Source organism: Octopus bimaculoides, chromosome 2 (genome assembly GCF_046866305.1).
Source record: "Octopus bimaculoides isolate indiv1 chromosome 2, ASM4686630v1, whole genome shotgun sequence".
In the NCBI taxonomy this organism is placed as follows: Eukaryota; Metazoa; Mollusca; class Cephalopoda; order Octopoda; family Octopodidae; genus Octopus; species Octopus bimaculoides.
In genome coordinates, this window is record NC_142929.1 from 138,751,616 (window position 1) to 138,770,820 (window position 19,205).

At 36.4% G+C, this 19,205-nt stretch overlaps 1 protein-coding gene across 8 annotated transcripts in view; it reads left to right on the top strand.

Annotated features, from left to right (window-relative positions):
* The window catches only part of LOC106869469 (endophilin-B1), a 169,922-nt gene that overhangs the window by 38,427 nt on the left and 112,290 nt on the right, over positions 1-19,205 (top strand). For all 8 annotated transcript variants that reach the window (XM_089347792.1, XM_089347794.1, XM_089347793.1 and 5 more), the window contains exon 2: positions 9,031-9,172. In XM_089347792.1, coding sequence (XP_089203918.1) covers positions 9,031-9,172 — 142 coding nt within the window. The remainder of the gene's footprint in view (positions 1-9,030; positions 9,173-19,205) is intronic.

The window sequence follows — 19,205 nt, forward strand, 5'->3', positions numbered from 1 at the left end:
GTAAATGAAGTCGATTTTAATAGGGTCTGTGAGGCCTTTTACTCTGTTCTTGCAGGGTAGTATGCCTTAAGATATTTTTTGCGTGTTGTCTGGTTTTGCTTGCAGAAAAGTTATCGGCAGTATACTAGCATCTTATTCAGGAAGAAATTTCTTCTAATTAACTCCACACAAATCAGATATTTTAATCTGGAAGACCATGAAGTTTCTCAGGTCTTTTGAAATATCATGAACTTTAGACATAGAATAGTATATCTTAATATCCAGTATTCATCTAAAGCGAATTTTGTGTCTTAAAAAACAAATCAGAAAAGTAAAAGTATTGAAACAAGATGCTAGATTTTTTCCTATAGTAGCTATAGCAGAAGACACTTGCCCAAGGTGCCACACAGTGGGATTGAACCCGGAACCATGTGGTTGGTACTTACCACACAGCCACTCCTGCGTTTATGTTTATTTCCCAGAGCTCATTCCAGCCACTCATAGCAGGATTTGAACTTCGAACAAACTTGATCATGCATGCCGCCATCAAAACAGCATTTTGAAGTGTGTCTTTGTTTGTGTGTAAAAACAATGAAAATACAACCTCTAGTAATATCTTTAAATCAGTAAAGCTCTCTTTTCTATAATGTAAGAGACTGGTTACATTCTGTCACATTTTCTTCTATGTAGTGTAGAGTGATTGTACTTACATAAAAATCTGAATGGAAATTTAACATATTCTGGCAATATTAACATGATGTTACATTATGCTCTCAATGATTTTAAAGTGTTTTTTTTTTTTCTCCTATCCACATTATTTCTGTATATTTTTAAATTTCTTCATTTTGCTGTTATGGAAAACTTAAAACTAATGTTAATGATAAAATGCTTTCACAGACAATAATCTTTTATATTTTTGTACATAGTGTTATATCTCTAACTTTCATCTGTAAAGTACTCTTGCATTATCTCTCCCACTCTATTTTTGTCTGTTACCTGTAGTTGACATGGAAACATTATTATATTCTAATATTAATGGCTACATATCACCATAGCATAATTGTACATTTAGTATTTTATGAATTCTTGAAATCAATTATTTATTCTCTATATTCATTAAACAAAAAACTAATCTTAGCATGTTAGTGAAACACTGAAATGGCTCATGGAAATTTTGTTGCTTCAATATATTTTTCATGTTCTTTTAAGAGCTGATATTAATAATGAATCCATATAAAGTGCTATGTTTGCGGCAGGGAATCATTATCAGTTTTATTCTTTCAAATGAAGTGCTGAAAACTTTCTGGCAAGAGGGAATACTTATATAGTTTTCATTTGATATCCAGTATTGTGAACAATAACATGGTTAGTTGCAGATTTCCTACTGGCTAATCACTGGTTCGTTAAATTTTTGAGAGTGAGAGGTGACAAGCAAGTTTGTGAAACTCAATACGGACATAGATACCTCAAAACACTTCATTCATAAAACCGTTTTCTTTTTTTTTTTTGTTTTTCAGTTTCCTACCTATATATATATATATATATATATATATATATATATACATATATATATAGGCAAGTAGAGTTAGCGGTTGTAGTAACCAACTAAGGGATAAAAGTATCTGTGGCTCCCATGCTGGTGACATGTGAAAGGCACCATTCGAGCATGATTATTGCCAGTATCGCCTTACCGGCACATGTACTCGTGGCACATGAAAAACAACATTCAAGCGTAGTCGTTGCCAGTGCCGCCAAACTGGCTCCCGTGCAGGTAGCATGTAAAAACACCTTTTGAGCATGGTCATTGCCAGTACCACCTAACTGGCCTTTGTGCCGGTGGCACGTAAAAGCACCCACTACACTCATGGAATGGTTGGCGTTAGGAAGGGCATCCAGCTGTAGAAACTTGGCAAGATCAGATTGAGCTTGGTTGAACCTCTGGCTCACCAGTCCTCAGTCAAACTGTCCAACCCATGCCAGCATGGAAAGCGGACGTAAAACGACGATGATGATGTCTATTGGTATCAGTTACCTGGGCATGGGCATGCAGGCACACTATGCTCATAGGGTACAGGTAACAACAGAATAGAAATGTTCTGTCATGTTTTGTATTAAAAAATAATCTACTGATGTAGATATATATCCTTCAGTTATTTACATTGGTAAAAGATGTATACATACACACTTACAGCATCATTACCATTATTGTTGTTTTGACATCCTCGTTTCCATGCCCTCCATTTCCAATTTTCTGTCAGAATATGTTTGGCCATGGGGAAATATTACCTTTCTTGAAAATGGGTGAGAGTTGGTGACATGGAGGGCAAGTTACATGATGTCAAGCCAAGGCAGTGCAAACATGCACATACACATATATATACGATGGACTTTTTCCAATTTCTGCCTACCAAATCCACTCACAGGGCTTTGGTCAGTCCAAAGCTGCAGTAAAAGACACTTGCCCAAGGTACCACCTTCAGTAGAATTGAACTCAACACTATATGGTGGTTGAGAAGCAAATTTCTTAACAACACAGCCACACTTGCCCCTGTGTGTGACAAACGTCTAAACAGTTTCCATCTACCAAATTCCACTCTCAAGGTGTAGGTCAGTTTAAAGTTGTTGTAGCAGACACCCAAGGTGCTGTGGAATCACACCTGGAACCCCAGTTATCACAAAACAATTTTCTTAATATCATTTCCATATCGGTGCTGAAACTTATATAGAAAGGCAGTTATTTTGTCATCTAAATTACAAAATTATAGTTTAGATTAATGCAGTTTCAAATAAAAGTTATCTATTTTGGTAGTGTTTGCAACTAATTAATAAAAGAGACTCAAATCTAAAAGGTTGCTAGTCATACATACAGAAGTATTGAAATCAGGCAATCATAAAGATAATGATCCTAGAATTAACCATTTTTGAAAACGGTTGAATTGTAATTAAAAGTATAAAAGAAGAAAAAATATTGATCCAGCACGTGAAAGCAGTTGGATATAAAAAGTGCAATTTTTTTTTTTTTCTAATTGGTTGAATAATTCTTTAATTTTTTTACTAATCATCCATGATTTGATCTCCACTGCTCTGTTACTTTAGTTTTATGACTACAGTTCACTCTTATGAATATGTTATGGAAATTGTGATTAATAAAGTTGTACTACTATCTGCATTCAACAGCAATTCATTAATTGTTGATCCAGGTAACATGGTACACTAAATGCAAGTCATGTTGTACTTTTCACAAATTGGTCAACATGTGGCAGTCAGTTAAAGATTCTACTTTGACTGCAAAAGCCTACCCCAACAACCATCCACGATTCTCTGAACTTAGGGACCTCAGAACAACGCCTATTTTTACTATCATCATCATCATCATTTAACATCCGTTTTCCATGCTAGCATGGGTTGGACGGTATGACTGGGGACTGGCGAACTGGACTGACTCCTGTGCAGGTGGCATGTAAAAACACCATTTGAGCATGGCTGTTGCCAGTACCACCGGACTAACCTTCGTGCCAGTAGCACGTAAAAAGCACCCACTATACTCTTGGAGTGGTTGGCGTTTGGAAGGACATCCAGCTGTAGAAACTCTGCCAGATCAGATTTTACTATATGCTCTGTTATTCATTTATCACTGATTCATTTAACATAGTCATCACCATCATCGTTGTCATCGTTTAACATCCGTTTTCCATGCTGGCATGGGTTGGACGGTTTGACTGAGGATTGGCAAGCTAGGAGGCCACACCGGGCTCCAATCTGATCTAGCAGAGTTTCTACAGCTGGATGCCCTTCTTAACGCCAACCACTCCGAGAGTGTAGTGGGTGCTTTTTATGTGCTACTGGCATAGGAGCCAGTCGGGGCAGCGGAGCTGGCATCAACCATGTTTGGATGGTGCTTTTTACATGTCACAGGCACGGGGAGCCAGTCAGGTGACATTGGCAACAACACATGCATGAATGGTGCTTATTGCATGCCACCAGCATGGGAGTCAGTCAGGTGGTACTGGCATCGGTCACAACTACAATTTCCATGGTGTTTTCCATTTCTCTTTTTTTAAGCCAAATTCCCGTGATAAAAGAGAATAGCTGTACTATGCATTTGCGTAGGTCGATGTGGGGCTGTTTAAAGGCTGGAGTTTCCATCAGTAGATAGCAACACTATATTGTATAATATTATCAACATTTTTATATAATTTGATTTAGTGTTTTGTTAATTTACTTTTAAATCCTGCATTGAAGATATGTTAATTCTAAAGACTTGATGGTTTTTGAATATCAAAAATTATCTCAGTCAACAGTTAAATTATAAATGGAGATAAAATTTACGTCATTCATTTTTATTTACTGATTTCTCAGATATGTATGAAGCATGATATTTTTTTAATAAAATTAAAGATTTTAGACATGTCATTTATCTATCTCGAAGACATTAACCAAAGTGGAATAGAAGCAGTTTGATGAACTGAGAATTAGAAAACATGCTGGCAAAATTTAAACCAGCAAGAATTTAACACTACTCCACAATACTGAAATTCATGGCAGTTATACAATTTAGTTATTTCTTAAATATCTTATATTAAACACTTAAAACAGACGTGTGTGTGTATGTGTGTAACACTTAAAATCTTTGTTACTATTTTGATTTTATGCTCTTATTTAAATCATGAAAGCAAAGTGGTTATATGTGTATATTAATGTTTTATATAACAGAAGATAGAAAAATGCATTTTCCTTTTGGTATGAACAAAATAAAATTACATTTATATTCATGATGTAAGAAAGCTTTTTACATTACAAAATTTGCTTTAAATTAATATATGAGTTTTGGGTGTATTTTTTTTTTAATAAAGGTAGATTTTGTTTTATATTTGTATGTTCTCTAATTTTTTTCCAATTAATTTTCTTTCTGTTATGGCTGATACAAACTGATATGTATATATTTATCTTGAGTTTGGTTTTCATGAAACATAAAAAAAAAAAAATAACTGTAAAAACATTGCTATTGTACACATTAGTGGCTTCTTGTTATAAGAGCCTCACTTGGAGACAGATTTCAAATCATTTCAGTTACTTTTTTCTTGAAGCCTTACAATCACAATATAACAAAAACAGTGCCAAGAAAGATTGTTCTTTCCATCTTTGCTTCTTCGAAACCAAACTATATCTCTGAATTAAGATGCTAACAATTTCACGAACATATTTCTAACAAAATACACTGCCTTTTTCTTTTCTTTTTTCATTTACTTTCCTTTGGAACTAATTAATAATTTAGGGGTAATTCGATAAAATTGCAACCTCTTCTTATCCACACACCCAGTTCTTTTGTCCCCATTCACTTCTACTCACCTCATACTCTGAGGAGCCACACAGACACCTTATTACCTCTGTTTATATTTTTTTCTCTACTCCATCCCAATTACCCCCACCTCTTCTGAAATATGAGCTGCCATGTAGCCCTTTGACAATCAGTCAGAAACCAAATCAAATGACACCGGTCTATGGCAGCAGTAGCTCCCAGTAAGAAATGACTTGGGATTGTGATGACCTGTTCAAACCATGCCAGCTTTGAAAAGAGGACATAAAATGATGATCCAAAAATAATTTGAACTCAGCACTGTAAGCTAACAAAGCACACTAGTCATTTAATCACAATGCTGTGGGTGTTGTCATCATTGAGGTATAATCAGTGTGTTATTGTTCTATTCAGTTAGACAAAAGCAACTGAGACATAAGTGTTTCTGATAATGTTTCAACACAGTGTCAATGGCAGGATTCACTTTTCCAGGATCTCTACTTATGTCCATAAATTTAAAAGTATATTTTATTTTAATACTTTAAAGAAAAACTTAAATTTAGTTCTAGCTGGAATTTAACAACTTTATTTATTAAATTTTTTTTTTTTTCCGTAATATGAGAAATATTTTTAGAAATATTTCTATTAGAACCAATTGTGAAGGCAGTGAGCTGGCAGAATCATTAGCATGCCAGACAAAATCCTGAGCAGCATTTCTTACATCTTTATGTTCTGAGTTCAAATTCCACCAGGAATGGCACAGTTCCGAGGGTGGCACTTCCTGGGTGGCACATCTGGAGAGCCCTATGGCACAGTTCCGAAGTTAAGCACTGAGGTTGATATAATTGACTTACCCTTCCCCCAAAATTTCAGGCCTTGTGCCTAAGTAGAGAGGATTGTTGGAAACAGTTTTTATTTAAAAAGTAGGAACGTCATCATCATTTAACGTCTGTTGTCCATGCTGACATGGGTTGGACAGTTTGACCAGGGCTGGTAAGCTAGAAGGCTGCACCAGACTCCAGTATGATTTGGCATGGTTTTCTATGGCTGGATGCCCTTCCTAACGCCAACCACTCCAGGAGTGTAATGGGTGATTTTATGTGCCACCGGCATGGGTGCCATTTGCATAACACCGGTATCAGCCATGACTGCGATTTTGCTCAGCTTGATGGGTCTTCTTCTCAAGTATGACATAATGTCAAAGGTCTCAGTCATTGCCTCCATTAGGCTCAATGCTTGAAAGGAACTAAGCCGCTATGCCTCTGCGAGGCCCAATGCTTGAAAGAAACTCAGCCACTTTGCCTCCATGAGGCTCAATGCTCAAAAGGACCTCAACCACTTTGCTTCCGTGAGAACCAGTGCTCGAAAGGAACTCAGCCGCCTTGCCTCCAGGAAGCCCAGCACTTGAATTATTATTGTTATTGAGTGGTGGGTTGGCAGAATTTGTAGAGAATCAGACAAACTATTTTGTTATATCTGCTGACTCTTTACATAATGAGTTCAAATCCTGCTAAAGTCACCTTTGCCTTTCATGCATTTGGGGTCAATAAAATAAAATGTCAGTCGGGTACTCAGGTTTGTTAATGTAATTGATTGACCCACTTCTTTCAAAATTGCTGACTATTCCTTTCCCCAAATTTCTAGCCTTGTGCCTGTTTGAGAGTTTGCTGTTATTATCTATGATTATTAATCATTATTCATCATCATCATTTAAAATTCAAAAGGAAAGATCTCATATGAGTAAATACATACCCATCCCATATTTTCTGTAACTGAAATGGTTATAAAATAAGTTTTCATGTAGAATATATTACAGACCGTTTAAGGCCTTCAGATCTTCTGTTCATCATCATCATCGTTTAACGTCCACATTCCATGCTAGCATGGGCTGGACAGTTTGACTGAGGTCTGGAGAGCCAGTGGCTGCACCAGGCTCCAATCTAATCTGGCAGTGTTTCTACAGCTGGATGCCCTTCCTAATGCCAACCACTCCGAGAATGTAGTGGGTGCTTTTTACGTGCCACCGGCATAGGAGCCAGTCAGGCACGCCTGGCATCGATCATGTTCGGGTAGTACCTTTTATGTGCCATTGGCACAGGGGCCAGTCAGGGGGTACTGTTATTTTTATAAATAATTTTTTTTTGAAATTTACTCCATCTAAATTAAAACAATGAGAGGAATTGTAAGTTTTCAAAGCTAATCTGTAGTGAAAATACACCATAAAACTAGTTGAATTGGTGTATGTTGATAGTACTTTACCTGAAATATATGAATGAGAAAAGTTTTGTGAATGAGAAAGTACAACAAATGAATAATTCTAGAGTGTGTGAAAGATTCCTAGAGAATATATGGTTGTTGTGGGATCACATATCAGAATCTCAGCTCTCGGAGATGGGAGAAGCCACTTAGGATGGGCTTACCCAGTCAAGTTATGTCAATGTTTTTTGTAGTGTCAGTAACTGTCAAAGCAACACTTTGACTAGTGCATTCCTTATCTCATGTTTTGTGCTCTACTCTGAGTTAAAAATGAGAGATGGAAGTTAATGTAAAAGGAAAACAAAATGTTGCTTGGAGCAAAATATAATGATCTTGATTACATGTTGACTGTAGTAGATTCATCAGCATCAGAGTGAACATATGACACCTTAATGAGCTGATAATTATATAATAAGCAACAATTTATCATAAGACTGGATTATTTTTACATTAAATATGAATTTCACTGCTTATAATCCATTGCTTATGATCACTTGTTTATAGATGTATACAAAAGTTATTGGATATTTTCGAAGTATTCATGACATATTTGTTAAACTATATTCATTCAGTCAGCTAATGTACAATTTTCTATGCTAGCATTTGTTGAACTGGGTGCTTTTTCAGGCAGGATTTGTTGTCAACCTTTACCTGTCAGGAGGTCCTCAAGTAATAGACCTCCAGGGACCTTTGAAAGTACAGAGCAACTGGTCATTATGTCAACAAGAATTATCTACATTTGCATATATTCAACCAGCTTCCTACAGTTTCTAAATTTACTTTCAAGGTATTGGTTGACTCAAAACTAGTGTAGAAGACACTTACTCCTGTGGCTGTGAAGTGAACTTCTTAACAACCCAGCCATGCCAGTCCCTATTATGATATTTAAAAGGATAATATGTTTAGGCTTACATCTCATCTCGAAGTTGTTCCACTTTGTAGTCGCAAATATACAACCATTCCAAAATCTGAAACACTTCAGCTTCCAGTCATTTTAAATAAAGTGTCATCAACTTCTACTAAGATATCAAAGATTGTTTTAATTTACAGTTTTGTTTTTTTTTAAGTAATTTTTCAGTTATTTGTGTTAGCTGTTTCCCAGTTTTTAGACCAATTATACTGTATCTTAAGTGTGTTATGAGAAGCAACTAAAATTGTTGGCATCAGGAAGAGCACCTGATTGTAAAACACTTCCGATAAAAGTCCAGTCCAACCCATACCATCATAAAAGAGATGTAAAGATAATTATGGCGACAGTAGGGATGATGGGGAGGAGGGGTATTAGTTCTAAATTTAACAAAGACTGAAATAGATTCTATTTCTGTCTATATTATTCATTTAGTTATAGAAATGATACCTTTTCAAATGTTTCTCTTTCTTCAGAGAGTTTATTATATCAATAAAACCACTTCTGAATAACATATGTTTATGCTTATTTGTATGACATTTTATGATTCCTTCACTTTTGGGATTAACATTTTATCCGTTTCTATTCTCAGTACACTGAAGAAAAGCTTGGTCAGGCAGAAAAGACTGAATTAGATGCTCATTTTGAGAATTTACTTCAACGGTCTGAGAAAACAAGACAATGGACAGAAAAACTGCTTCGTTCCTCAGAGACTTTACTTCAACCAAATCCCAGTAAGTAAACCTATATTTAGATAAATAATTTTTCCTGTTTATTTTTAAGCTTTGTTATTCCAAATGTTGCCTTCTCTGTTCTGTTCATTAACAAAAGTATATCTAGAAATAAGGAAAAATATCTCTTGATTAGAAGTAACTTTTGTTTAACAAGTTTTTTGTTAGTTTATTTTGTTATTCATGTGAAAAGTATTTTTATTTTTGTTGCTATTATTTAGAATAAAAATGGCATCTTAGGTAATAATATAAAGTTTTGAATGTGTAAATCCTAGTATGAATGAAGGAGGAATTTCACTGATAGACATAGAGGATTCCCCTGTCTTCTGCATTCTGATGATTGAAGCTCTCTTGTAATTTAACAGTATAACTTGTTACACGAGTATTTCTGATTTGTTAGAAATTAAAAGCATACCAGCTATTTTCACCATTCATGTCTGACATTTCAGCTATCATAAATTCGTTAACCCGAGCCTAGCTGAGAAAAATGAATGTCTGAATTCTTTAAATCTATCGTTCTGTTTCAGAGGTACTTGCCCGGCAAGTGATTTTATCTGAGACTGTGTTGAAAATAGAAATAGTTACAGTGTAGAAGATATGCATTAAGTACTTCTTATTTGGTGTTGGCATCTTAATGCAACCTACCATGACCTAGACACTGACATGGTCCCACTACAACTAGTTTGGAGCAGTGTTGTTGGCCAGTATATCTAAGATTCAGGATTGTAAATATAATTTATCTTTATAGGTCAGTCGTTCTGGTTGTTACCACCTGGTGCTCAAAGATGGTTAATTAGGTTGGCATTTGGTTGTGTAATTCACATACCCTCTCTTCTTTCTCTTGGTGGGGGAGGTTATTTAGTACAGTATCAAGATTCTAGTGCAACCATGAACAAATAAAATATTCTTTAATTTATCTTTTTAAGGCCTAAAAGTCTGTCACTGTCTCTTTTAAATCTGCCAGTCTATTTGTCTTACTGTTCCTCATAGTTGCCACACATACAAAGTTGTAGTTGTTGATTTGAACTTTATAACTATAGTCATTGTGTTGTGTCCCTTCAACAGTAGATAACTCTGTTACCTCTGTTTATCTGGCTGGCAAATATATTCCACTTTCCATGATTGAGTTCTTAATATTAGCAAAAGCACCTAACCAAAAAAACCAATTGCCTTTGGAGCTAACATCTAAGTCTCCACATGGCTGCTCCATGTGCTAGAAGTAGCAGTAAAACTGCTTGATTAGGATTGAGATGGGGGCTAAAGAACAACCAGTTGTCCTAATACCATACAATATACAAATTTTGGGAATGTATGTCACTCATGTTAACATAGAAAAATTAGTTTTTAAATTGATACTTTAGCTTTTATTTAGGATGTCAAAAATGTGATTTCTAAATATTGAATACATTTATTTTGAAATAAACAATAATACTGATAATTCAAAAGTAAAAATTCAGTTCTGCATTGAGTTCATCATAATCGTTATCATTGAATGTCTGTCTTCCATATTGATGTGGATTGAAGGGTTTAGCAGGATCTGACAGGTTAGAGAACTGGGTCATGCTCCAATATCTGCTTTGACACAATTTCTACAGTTGGATGCCTATAAATAAAAATCAGCTCTAATTTAAGGTTAATATATGGAAAAAAAAAACCAATAATAAATGAATAATAATAATCAATTTGTGATGAGAAAAATCATCTAAAATCAAGTACAGGATATTTTAGATGTTCTTAATGAATGACAAAGTATATGGAGCCCCCTACTTAGTATGTTAAAGATGAACAGAACAGTTGGTTGGCACTCCGTTGGTTACGATGACGAGGGTTCCAGTTGATCTGATCAACGGAACAGCCTGCTTGTGAAATTAACGTGCAAGTGGGTGAGCACTCCACAGAAACAGGGAGAAAGAGTGAGAGAATGTTGTGGTGAAAGAATACAACAGGGTTTGCTACCACCCCCTGCTGGAGCCTCATGGAGCTTTTTAGGTGTTTTTACTCAATAAACACTCACAACGCCCGGTCTGGGAATCGAAACCACGATCCTATGACTGCGAGTCCGCTGCCCTAATCACTGGGCCATTGTACCTCCACAAACAGAACAGTAGCTGGCAGAATTTATACTGAATGGCAAAAATACTTTAGCACATTTATTTACACGAGCAAACTGACCCATCTATGGTAAGAAATGAAAGGAGGGTGGAAAATAATAACAACTTTAAGTATGAATGTATACTGAAATATGGCATGGGAAATGTAACAAAATATAAATAACGGTTGGTTTTGATTTTTGATCTACACTAATTTTCAAATTAGCTGAGTCTGTTGCTCTGCTCATAGTGACATACAACTGGCCATGTGCAAACATTGGAGCAGGCAGATACACACCAACACGATTTAAAGTCTGGCTCTGAGACTTGGTAGCTGTGAATGAGAAGGCTAGTTTGATGGGAAACTATCTGCATCATAATTGGAAGGGAAACTGGTTGTCGGAGGATACCAGTGATATCCGAGGTATGAACAGGTGCTTACCACTGTGAGGGGCTAATCACTATCACTGCCTCGATGACATGAGAATTGAATTGCGTGATGGTGTCTCTTGTTCTGTTGCAATGTCCATAGGCAGGGTCAAAATTTCATAGGAGCATTATAGGACAGTCCTTTTTCAATGAGATCCTATGCATAGATAGTCCTGATGGATTCAATTTGTTAAGGAAATCTTCTGGATACTGGTGATAATTTCCATTGACTATAGGTGTCCAAACTTAGATATTGTTGACTTTCTCCTGGGAAGTTGTTAATTATGTAGTCATTAACATTATTGTTTTTATTTATTTATTTTTTTGTTGTGGGTGTTGTACCAAATTGACGTAGTTTTAGAGGAAGTGTGATGATGGGATTAAAAAAGACTCACACACACACTGTCTTTTTTCTCTCTTTCTGTCTCTGTGTTTTTCTCTCTCTCTTTCACTGTATGTCTCTCTCTCTTTTTCACTGTATGTCTCTCTCTTTTTCACTGTATGTCTCTCTCTCTTTCACTGTATGTCTCTCTCTCTCTCTCACTCTCTCTCTCTCACTCTCTCTCTCTCTCTCTCTCTCTCTCTCTCTTTCACTGTATGTCTCTCTCTCTCACTCTGTCACACACCTGTTTCATACACTCCATCAACGTGTTGATGGAGTAAAAGAAAATGCACACACTCAGTGTGTCCTTTTCTCTGTTTCTGTGTGTCTATGTGTTTTCTTCTGTCTCTGTCTTTCTCTCTCTATCTATGTCTCTGTGTGTCGCACACCCCATCAACACCAAAACCATTGTAGAGATAATAATGAAAGAACTGAAAGTACTGTTTGAACTTTCATAAATGCCATTTAGGTCTTAGTTTCTGTTTTCTTACTGTGGCCGATTTCCATTTAATTTGTTTTTATGAATGTATACGGAAATGGCTTCCTTAGTTTCGTACGAATCGAAGCAGTGTAGCAAGTCTTTCCAATAAAATTTTTTAAACATGATATGAGCCATTCTTGAGACGTCCTTAGTAAGACTGCCAAGTTTTGTGCAAATGTGATCAGTTGTTTGGCCATAAAAAGGTCATGGACAGACATAAAGCCAGTTACAGTAAGATTTCTTCAAATTTTGCCATGGTCAAATTTATAGCTCTTCTCTCTAGAGTCAATAAAGTACCAGTCATGTAGAAGGGATTGATTTTTATCAACTACATTCATTCCTCAAAATTATATGGATATAATATATAATGAACTTATTGTATACAGTGCTCAGGTGCACTATAACTCAGCAGAAAAGGTAAACAAAACTGCGTGAACAGTATACAGAATATGTACAGAAAGGGAACAGTGAATAAATCTTAACAAAAGAAAAAAAAAAAAGGAAAATGGTGGAGAGGGGGCATCAGGTGTACTATTGGTTAATTTCAGAAAGCATGAAAGGTGTGTTATCTTGACAGCTAAAATCTGATGTGAATAGTTTATTTTGTGCTTCAGCAATTCTGTGCATGGAAAAATATTTCTGAAAGTCATAGGTGCTTTTTTGATATTGTAAGCATGTCCATGAGTGTTAGACATATGGAATTCCAAAAAGTGCCTGAGGTTGTTGTTGGAAAGATGCAGAATAAACAAGGGCGGCGAGCTGGCAGAAACGTTAGCACGCCAGGCAAAATGCTTAGCGGTAATTCATCTGCCGTTACGTTCTGAGTTCAAATTCCGCCGAGGTTGACTTTGCCTTTCACCCTTTCGGGGTTGATAAATTAAGTACCAGTTACGCACTGGGGTCGATGTAATCAACTTAATCCCTTTGTCTGTCCTTGTTTGTTCCCTCTATGTTTAGCCCCTTGTGGGCAATAAAGAAATAAGAAAGATGATGAATAATCTTTTTGATGTCTACCAAGTCTGTTGTCAGATGTCAGAGCTTTAATGTGTCCACGCCCAGAGAAGCAATATGTTCTGAGTATGGTAGATGCCTGATGGCAGGTATTTGTCTGGTTGCACATTTCTGAACAGCTTCCAGGATATTGATATGCTGAGCAAGTTAGGGGTTCCAGACTGGTAATGCAAATTCTAAGTGTGGACGTACCAGAGTCAGATACAGCTTTAAATAGATGGAGATTAGTTGACAAAGGTCTCACTGAGAGATGCTAAGACACCTTCAGCCTTCTTGACAATAATACCCAGGTCATGTTCCCTTACAGACTTCTTAACATTGGTGGTGTTGAGGGAATATGTAAAAGCTGGGTTTTTCCTCCCAAAATACATGGTGATGCCCTTGACCGCAGTCAACTTCAGTTGCTAGTCAGTAATTCATTGCTGCATTGTGTCCAGGTCTGATTGCAGGAAAGATCTATTGCATATAGGATCTGTTCTTTTTATCTAAAGGTACAACTTGATGGTATGTGTATTTCAACACTAACATTCTTCAAGTTGGCACCTGTGTCATTAATGTATGCAACAAACAACAGGGGTCCAAGAACGGATCCTTGTGTTATACCAGATATCATCTCATAGGGTGAGAATGATGTCCTAGAACCGTGACTATCTCTTTTCGATTTAGAATGAAGGATTTCAACCAGTTGTAGAGATCATTTTTCACACCTATTGCAGACAGTTTTGCCATGAGTTATTTGTGTGACACACAATTGAAAGCTTTAGCAAAGTCAAAATAGATAAGACCCACCCATGAACTACTATCAGTAATTCGGACGATGTCCTCAAGAAACTCAATGAGTTGGATACAGCAGGTGGAGTTAGAGATAAATCCAAATTGTGATGGTTGAATAAAGCTGTGAGAGTTCTTGAAGTTCCAGAATGTTTCTCTGATGCAGAACTCCATCAGTTTGGTGGTGCAGCTAATAAGACTGACTGGACAATAGTTGACAGGTGATGTACAATCACCCTTTTTGAACAGGGGAATGATGCTGGCAATTTTCCACGGGTCTTGAGTGACACATATCTAGAAGATGAACAAATATAAATTTAATGGAAATAGAAAGAAAGGAATTAAAAAGAAATACCAAGAGCTGATGATTAACAGCACAGGATGACTGAATGTCCCTTTACATAATGATTCCAGTGAGTTTCCTGAACCAATCCTCACTGGTCTCTAGATAAATTCATACACACTCTTGCTCTCTTACCTTTCAAATGATGCCAACATACAAACAGAAAAACAAAACAATGAAAAACAGACTTTGTTGTTGTCTAGTAGTTCTGACATTTACATAAATCGTTGATGTAAGTACTTTCAGTGAAATGCCGGAATGATATTGATTGTTGTTCAGTTTTAACAAATCTAAGGCATCCGGTCGCTTAGCCCTATAACAAATCTCAGTAAATTACAAATTAAATCATTCAGAATTGATAACACAATTTGTAATGGAACTAAAATATTTTTATTGACTGAGTATCACAATTTCCTCTTTATTTGTCTGAATATTTGCTAGTGGGGGTTTGCAGTACCCCAACATGTTATTGTTTTAAATGCTATGTATGGTAAACGAAACAAAGGTTTTGTATAGCTATATTGTAGATGAACCTTTTGCTGAGTATGATACATACACTTGCTCTCTTTATCTTTCAAATGATCAATGGCGGCTCGTAGATAAAATTAGTGGGGGTGTTGCTTCAGAAAATTTTAGCCATTGTTTTAATATTGTGCAAAAGGAAACAGACATATAAAAAGAATGTTCATACATTAACTTGATCGGTTCATGTTTTAGCCACTGCTGGGTAGTGTGTTTAATTTGTTCACTAAACACTGACACGGATTCTCCCTTGTTTTTCAAAAATCCCCCCAAAATCACAAAATAAGGAGGGAAAATCTGCCCTATTTTTCAAATCCTGGCAGCAACACTGAAGCTGGAAGCAAGATAATAATTCAATTCTACACTTTATCACATTCAAGAATATAAACACATTTTTAAGTACAACACACCTGGAGTCAAAAAGAAACACTCCGTATGTATACATATATATATGTGTGTGTGTGTGTGTACGTATGTGTATATATATATATATATATATATATATGTATATGTATATAACTGGTTGACTTAACTCCTCATGTTTTTTTAAGTTTTGTGGATGTGAAAAAGACACAACCAGCTTCTCAGACATAAAGAGGAGAAAGAACAATACGGTTTCTTTCTTACTGAGAAACACAGCAAGAGCTTAACTGCTATTGGTTAGTTTGGGTCATAGTTGTGGTGACAGCTCACCAACAACAGCTCTAACACTGACTTAAACTGAACATTGAGGATTAAGTTCTCTCTGTAAGAAAGAAGCCATCTTGTTCTTTCTCCACTTTCCTTCCAAATGACTTAGGAGTTAGTCGGGGTTTTTTTTTCTTTTTTGTTTTTTTTTTTGGTCCTGTCTACAAGTCATTAAAATAATATGAGGAGTTAAGCCAACTCAAATATATCTCCCACTCTGTGTCGAAGCATACTTCCACTCATTTGTTCACCCACCTTTGTACATATATCATCATCGCAGGTGTGGCTGTATGGTAAGAATCTTGTTTCTCAACCACATGGTTCTGAGTTCAGTGTTATTGTGTGGCACTTTGGGCAGGTATCTTCTACTATAGCCTCAGGCCAACCAAAGCCTTGTGAGTGGATTTGGTAGATGGAAACTGAAGGAGGCCCATTGTATGTATATATTTATATATATATATATATAATATAGGTGCAGGAGTGGCTGTGTGGTAAGAAGCTTGCTTCCTAACTACATGGTTCCAGGTTAGCAAGTGTCTTCTGCTATGGCCTTGGGCCAACCAAAACCTTGTGAGTGGATTTGGTAGGCGGAAACCAAAAGAAGTCTATTATATATATATATATATGTGTGTGTGTCTGTGTTTGTACCCCACCATTCCTTGATAACCGGTGTTGGTGTGTTTACATCCCTCATAGCCTAGCGGTTCAGCCAAAGAATTGATAGAATAAGTACTTGGCTTACAAAGAATGAGTCCTGAGGTGGATTTCTTCAACTAAAAGACCTTTAAGGTTTTTGTTACATGCCACCGGCACAGGAGCCAGTCAGGTGGCACGGGCATCAACCATGCTCGTATGGCACTTTTTTACTTGCTATTGGCACAGGAGCCAGTCCAATGGGACTGGCATCAACCACGCTTGAATAGTACTTTGTATGTGCCACCAGCATGGGAGCCAGTCAAGCAGCACTAGCATCAACCATGCTTGTATGGTGCTTTTTACATGGAAGTGGCATCGACCACACTCGAAAGGTGCTTTGTATGTGCCAGTCAAGCGGCACTGGCATCAGCCACGCCAATGATTTCACTTGACTCAAAAATATAGAATTTTTCCAAAGCAGTTACTTTTCAACTTCGTTATTTTCCAAACTGCATTCATTCCTTCTATAAACGTGATGCCTGCACTGTAATTCACTTGCAGGCTTCATTTTATTTTCTAAAGATTGTTTACTCATATGACACATCCAGAAATCTTTTTCCCTTTTTTTTTTTTTTTTTGGAACATATTTTTGCAACTGCTATGTTTGGTTAGATAAACAGATTTAGTCATGTTTTAGAGAAATACCTTTAGTCATAACTTACTGGTATTTATCCAATTGCCCAAATCTTGTTTAACATTAAATCTGTTTTTAGCATAGTCTTGAAAGAAACAAACAAAAAGATCATCATTTCTCTTAAGAGAAATAAAACTGGAAATCTTTTATGGAGCATGTGACTGGAGACAGCATACTGGTGTGAAATTTTATGTTTTATTTATATATATATATATATATATATATATATATATATATATATATATAGGTGCATGAGTGACTGTGTGGTAAGTAGCTTGCTTACCAACCACATGGTTCTGAATTCATTCCCACTGCGTGGCACCTTGGGCAAGTGTCTTCTGTTATAGCCTCAGGCCGACCAAAGCCTTGTGAGTGGATTTGGTAGACAAACTGAAAGAAGCCCGTCGTATATATATATATATATATATATATATATATATATATATAATGTATGTGTGTGTATATGTTTGTGTGTCTGTTTGTCCCCCCCCAACCTCACTTGACAGCTGATGGTGGTGTGTTTGCATCGCCGTAACTTAGTGGTTTGGCAAAAGAGACCAATAGAATAAGTACTAGGCTTACAAAGAATAAGTCCTGGGGTCAATTTGTACGACTAAAGGCGGTTCTGCAGCATGGCTACAGTCAAATGACAAACAAATAAGAGTAAAGAGTATATATATATATATATATATATATATATATATACACACGCACACACACAACGGGCTTCTTTCAAGATTCCGTCTATCAAATCCACTCACAAGGCTTTGGTCAGCCCAAGGCTATAGTAGAAGACACTTGCCTAAAGTGCCACCCAGTGGGACTGAACCTGGAACTATGTGGTTGAGAAACAAGTGTCTTACCCCTTCCTGTTAAAAGACTGCATTCTGTTTTCTTGATATATAACAGCTAAACATTGAAACAATTTAAATGTTGAAAGTTTAGCAACAAAATTTAGCCCAATGAATTATCATTATTTAATGTCCATGTCCTGTGCTGGCATGGGCTGGACAGTTTGACAGGATCCAATGGGCTCAAGGCCTGCATTGTGTTCCAGTATCTGTTTAGTATGGTTTCTATGGCTGGATGCCCTCCCGTAATGCAAACCACTTTACAGCATGCATTGAGTACTCTTTTTTGTGCCACCAGCACAATTAAGGTTACCATGCAGACTTTGGACCCTGACCAAAAGGGGTAAGTTTATGCTAGAAGAATAAGTAGAGGGTATATAGTACGAGAGAAAGGGCCAGAGTAGAAGAGGTTTCTTGCAGTAAAGGGGCTACATGACTCCTCATATTTTAGAAGAGAGGGTGGAGTGAAGCTGGGAAGTGATGAGAAAAGGGGGTGAAGAGGTGTCAGAGTGGACCTTCAAGGAATAAGTGGGGCAGGGGTGCCAGGAGTGAGTTGGGGGAATAGAAGATGTATGATAGTGCAGGGCAGCAAAATAGAAATGGTAATAAAGTTTGTAATAAATATGAGGGAAAAATGAAACAACTTCATTTACAGTTTCACATTTTCACAATTGTAGGGGCTATAAAAAAAAAACCTTAAAAAATAAAACACAGAGACAACCTCATTATTTTCCGCAGTGTATTACTTCCTTGTGTAACTGTGATGCTTGTTCTATAATTCACTTCTTTGCTTTTTTCTAAAAAATTTCAAGAGATTGTTTGTTCATATGACTCTTCCATAAATCTCCATCTCTGAATTGCAACATGTGGTTACATAAATAGGTTTAGTCATGTTATTGTACCCTTTAGTGTTGCTGTTATTAGGTAATCTCTTTCTGTTCCTGCTACTAAGAGACAGCTGTTTGAGTCTTTTGCAAAGAAGCCAACATACTTAATCTAAGCTTGTTCAGTTTTGCGAAATATCTAAATGCTGCTGGTTAACTATTCTTTTATTATTGTTATTATTCAACTGGTGCTTCTTTTCATCAGTTTAATAAAATAATTTAGAGATGGATTTCATCTTTAAGAAAGCAAAACTC